At 50.5% G+C, this 5,382-nt stretch overlaps 1 protein-coding gene across 1 annotated transcript in view; it reads right to left on the bottom strand.

Annotated features, from left to right (window-relative positions):
- The window catches only part of NPAS2 (neuronal PAS domain protein 2), a 31,422-nt gene that overhangs the window by 16,552 nt on the left and 9,488 nt on the right, over positions 1-5,382 (bottom strand). Inside the window, exons 4-5 of the mRNA XM_008593402.1 lie at positions 4,884-4,993; positions 2,659-2,748 (exon numbers count right to left, since the gene is read on the bottom strand). Coding sequence (XP_008591624.1) covers positions 2,659-2,748; positions 4,884-4,993 — 200 coding nt within the window. The remainder of the gene's footprint in view (positions 1-2,658; positions 2,749-4,883; positions 4,994-5,382) is intronic.

Raw genomic sequence — 5,382 nt, 5'->3', positions numbered from 1 at the left:
TAATAATAATAATAATAACGAGACCAGTAAGAATCATAAAGGCAGGGGCTGCCATTTGTGGGGCCCCGTGGATACCAGCCATTGCCCCAGGCAAGGAGAGCCCAGACACCTTAATTCTTCCCAATAAATCCCTGTCCCGCAGAGAGGTCACATAGCTAGACAATGGCAGAGCTGAAATGGGAATCCTGAGTCTCAGGAGCTGGGTGAGGCCAATTGCACCCCCCAGTCCCACCTCAATCACAGCGGCTTGGAAACCAGAATTCATGGAATGGAAGGTTCTGTGTCTACAGAGGAGTTAACATGTACCTGCACTGTACCAGACTGTCTCACAAAAATCTCAATCAGAATGTACCTAATCAAAGTACTGAGCTGGGATTTTGAAAGATAAGTCAACTGAGAAAGCAAACAAGCTATATCAGGTATTTAATTTAAAAACAAAACACGAAAGCTTCTATGGTGGGTTCCACTAAGTCAGGAAACACCCAGGGCTCCACCTGGCACCTCCAGTGGAGGCTCTTGGCTGCTGAGCGGGAGCGGGAAGGGGACCGTGCTGTTCTGGGGAGCCTGGGGCTGTGTCCAGTGGAGCCAGCACTGCACTTAGTAAGAGTTAGTTTCTTCTAGTATTATTCCTGTTCATTCAGGGCATTCCAAAACCCAGTCATCAGTCTCATTATTTTCTTGGTTGTGTCCTTTTTGATAAAGAGATCTGCTTTAACTCTGAGATTCTTTAGAAACACCGTATGAAACAAAAGAGGCTTTTTGGAAAACCCCAGTTACCCAGATCACCACTCCCCAGGTTTCGGATTTTATTTTTCACCCATTTCCCTGACAGGGTGCTACAGTGACAACATCAGTGAGGGGACCCAGGGAAAATCGTGGAACCTTATTGTTTCACGTGGGGTACATATGAGAAGAACCATCTGATTTGAAAAGTCAGTGTTATGCGTGAAGGTCTTAAACAATAGAGTTATTATTAAGTATAGCACATCTAACAGACTGAAAGCAGTTACTATTAAGTAAAGTGAGGTTCAATAAATGAAAAACCAGAATTCCCAAAGGGCTTTAATCACATTATTTACATTATAAACAGAGACACACTTTACTATGCAAGACCCAGAAGTTAAAGGAATTCTCATTTCATGTGCCTTTGGATTGGAAAAGTTACTAATTTCATACCAAATGTGCCTTAGAAATTTGAAAAGAAAAAAATAATACTGGGCAGGCCCGGTGGCACACTGCTACAGTGCGCCGCTTGGAAGTGCGGTGGCGCTCCCGCCGAGGGTTCGGATCCCACATACAGACCGGTTCCCGCTCACTGGCTGAGCGAGGTGCGGGCATTACGCCGAGGGTTGCGATCCGTTGCCGGTCACGAAAAAAGACAAAAAGAAAAAAAGAATACTGATTTTTTATTTTTTTTTTGGCCTACTGAGGATGACTACAGACTGTGTGAATTAGTGGACTTGGGAGGAGTAGCTTTCAATTGCTGCTCAGCCCGACGCCAGCAAGCTGCATGTGCGAGCACGTGTTCTCATTCCAGGAAAACAGCAGAGACCACTGCTAAGAGGGTGTCTGTTTGGAACTAGTTTTCATCAGTGGTCAAGGGTTTGTACCAAGACACAGAAGGCCACTCTGACAGGACTGTGGCCAGTGGCACATGCTGGTGAACCACCAACTGGGACCAGGGGCAGCTTGAGGCCAGGGACTGGGGCAAAGCTAAATACTCTGTAAGGAAATTGAAATCAGAGCTCTGGCCCAGCAGAGCATGGGCCAATCAGCTCAGCTGCTCTCTGTGACCAGACAGCACGGCCCCCGTCTCGTCCAGTCTCTTGCCAGTCCCCAGGTACGGCAGACCTTTCATAACTCTCTGCTGAAGCCATACCTGGGTCCCTCTTCTCTGCTGTCCCCTTACCTCTCCATCTGCAACCTCCTACCCGTCCTTCCAGGGCCAACTCAAGCGTCACCTCCTCCAGGAAGCCACGATGGACTTCCCTAGGCAGGATCTTTTCTTACTGGCTCTACAAAAACACATGCCCTGCCATGGGCGGTTCCTCTGTTTATCCGCCTGTCTCTCCCTTTACCTCCGAGTACTAAGTGTTATAATCATCTCTGCATCTCCAACGCCCTGCTGGCTGACTGACCCAAACAGTAACTCGCTGAATGTGGTTGAAATGAGGGAATTACTCACCAAGCTGTAGTCTTTTTTTTTTTTTTATAGAAAAAAAAATAAAGTGATATTTTTAGTACTGGACCCACAGCTTTTAGATCCTTTGAAAGTCTTCCTATGACATTCAGCCTAATTCAGACCTTTTCTAAAGTATGGTCAAGAGAAGGTGGAAAAGTGGTGGAGAGATGAACAAAGACTGTTAAAAAGACTGGAAAAAGACACTGCAGAAAAGACATGGAGAATGTATCTGGAGAAGACAAGGACGGCAGAAGAGGACAGGGACACAGACGTAGTTCACAGCTTGACATGCCCCATGTGCACATCGGGAGGAACGTCCCCCACTCTGGGGCCTTGGCTGGCACCTAAGGGTGTGATATGCGACCTTGGCTGGCACCTAAGGGCGTGATATTCATCAGCACCCACACCCGCATCCGAGAGGACATTGCACATTCTGTCTCGAGGAAGTGCTGTCCTTTCCCCACACCCAGATTCACCTGTGCCATGGGAGCAGGTGGGCTCTGCAAAAGGGTCTGAGGCAGGAGCTGCTGTGCGAGGTCACAAGACGACGGGGAGGGCAGAGGAGCCTGGGAAGAGAGAGGGGCTTTGTTAACAAACTCTGCTTTTGGGCCATTCCAGGGGTACAGGGATGCTGTCTCTCGGGTTCTCTGGCTTTAAGGAGGCCTTTCTGCACTGGGGTGAATAGCTGAAGGTCGACTTCTAGAAGCTATAGGCATCTGTTCCACGGCTGTGCTGCTTCCTGTGCAGGGCATGCAGTCAGCACTGACACGAGGCTCGTGTGGGTGGCCCCTGAGCAAGTTCCTGGAGGCACTTGGGGTCCACGACTCCTCCCCACCAGGGTGCGTTCTGCAAGGCCACTGCTACCTGCGGCTCTGCTCCGCCTCCCTTTCCTTGCCTGCATCCTCGGTGGACTCGGCTGCTCTTCTCCCAGACTGATTAATGCTTAGCGGTGACATCAAGCAGTGTGAACGGGGTGTCCCAATAACAGAGCTGGCTTTACGCATGCCCTTATCCTTGCTGCTCCGCACCGATGCAGATGGACAGACATGCCGTGCACGTCTGTACTCATGAACTCATCCGGGCAGTGAGGACTGGGGAAACTTCCCCGGCCTCCACCTAGATCTTTAGAGAGATTCCTGGGACATGAACCGAGTCACATCCTTCTTCCCTGACCACTTGGGTGTGTGGGGAGCCAGGGGTGGGGTGGGGGGACAATCTGTAAAAACAAGAAATGAGTGCTCAGCTTCGCGGGCTATTAGAGTTCTCAAAAGGAAAGTAAAAGGGCTTCTGAAGTTACTCCAAAACTGCCCCTGTCCCTAGGAACTATAACAGGCAGCCCAAATGGCAAGAAAGGACAGCAGGAGCCCTTGTTTTGCGTGAGGAACCCCAGGCACAGGGCTGAGCCACGAGTTGGTCTGGGTTCTCCTGACTGTGTTCCCTACGTGGGGGGAGGAAATGGGAAACTCCGGGCCACGCTCAGTGGCAGAACGAGTCATCCTGGACAGGAAAGAGTCTGGGAGAATGGCAGTCGCCGCTTATCAGCGCGGCTAGAGGTCTTGTTCTACGCGAATGTAAAACGTGATACCCACGCTTTCAAGCAGGGCGTGCATAACCTTTGTGGTGATGGCAGGCAGGGACGTGGCATGCTCATCCATCTCCAAAGCATTGGTGAGGGGTGGGTGTGAGGTACTTGGCAGGTATCGGTGTGGCTCCTAAAAACCCCGGACACGTCTGCCATCTATGAGTGGAGATCTACGTCCCTCTCGATGGGCGAGCTCATGACTGCTTTGGCAAAGAGGCATGACAGGGGTGACACTATGTGACTTCCAAGGCTAGGACACAGAAGGCCATACAGCTTCTGCCAGACTCTCCAGATGCTTCCTCTTGGAATCCAGTCACCATGCTGGGAGAAGCCTAAGGCATGCAGAGGCCCGTGCAGGTGAACGATGGATGGTCTTAGCTGAACCGAGCCTCAGTGGCCCCAGCCTGGGTCCCCAACATTCAAGTGCAGACACCATTTGGGTTGTGGGTCCCCTAGCCCAGGCTGGTGAGACTTCTGACACTATGCAGCAGGGAAGAGCTGTCTTCACAGTGCCTTTTCCGAACTCCTGACGCAGGCTCCGTGAACATGACAAGTGATTGCTGTGTTATGCCACTAAGTTACCTGTGGTTTGTTACATGCATTAGATGAGCAGGATATTGCCACGACTGATATGACATTGACATACGTCAATGACTTTGTGCACAGTCAATGTGCCTTCTCGGAGGCCACTCATTCTCTGACGTTCTGGAGAGTTCTGGCACACATCAGGGCTCTGCCTGATACATGCAGAGGCACATTCTGGTTGAACCCGAGCTTCTCAAACATCTTCGCTGGCATGAAATGGGTTTCAGAATGGGAGGATCCCAATCATGTACTCCCAGAGGTGCTGAGAGTGTGACCCCGGGGGTGAAGAGTTGAGTTTTATCTTTAAAATTTACTTGGACTTTGTATTCTATGGATATATATCCATGTTAATTTTGTTATAAAAATGTTTAAAATTAGTTGTCACCTAACTTCCCACCCCACCTGCCACCCCACACTCCCAATGTCTAAGTAAAACTGACTCTCTGGGAGGACACAACATGTCTGTCGCCTGTGGCTTTGCCGCCCGTCACACCATAGTGTACCCCAGTTGAGAAATTTGGGTCACACACATACCGGCATCGTGGTTGCCTGGCTGAGCCCGGGCACTGGTAACTCTTGGGGGAGGGTGGCCGATCGTGGCAAAGCCGTGGTGCTGGCCTCTGACATCCGCTTGCTGGGAGTGGCTGTAAGAAAATAATGAATTACCTTCCTGACTCATGGACACTGGCAACTTTCTTATCAAGAGGGAACAGTGACTCCGGTGTGGGTGACACTGGGCTTAGTTGGAATCTCTGATACAGGGTGCCCACCGTGAATGGAAGGGGTTGAGCTGAGCCATGAAAACTCAATGTGAGAGCAGGTAGAAGACGCCCCAATCCCGGAGCCTCACTCCCACCAGTTGGTCCAACCACCTGCCGGATCGGACACCTTACCAAAGTTTTTTTTTTTTTTTTTTTTTTTTTTTTTTTTTTTCCAGCAATGGATCGCAACCCTCAGTGTCGTGCCCGTACCGGACCGGGACCGGCAACGGGATCGCAACCCTCGGTGCTGCACCCGCACCTCGCTCAACCAG

The sequence above is a fragment of the Galeopterus variegatus genome, unplaced genomic scaffold (genome assembly GCF_000696425.1).
Source record: "Galeopterus variegatus unplaced genomic scaffold, G_variegatus-3.0.2 Scaffold9101, whole genome shotgun sequence".
Lineage (NCBI taxonomy): Eukaryota > Metazoa > Chordata > Mammalia > Dermoptera > Cynocephalidae > Galeopterus > Galeopterus variegatus.
This window is presented reverse-complemented; position numbering and strand designations above follow the sequence as displayed.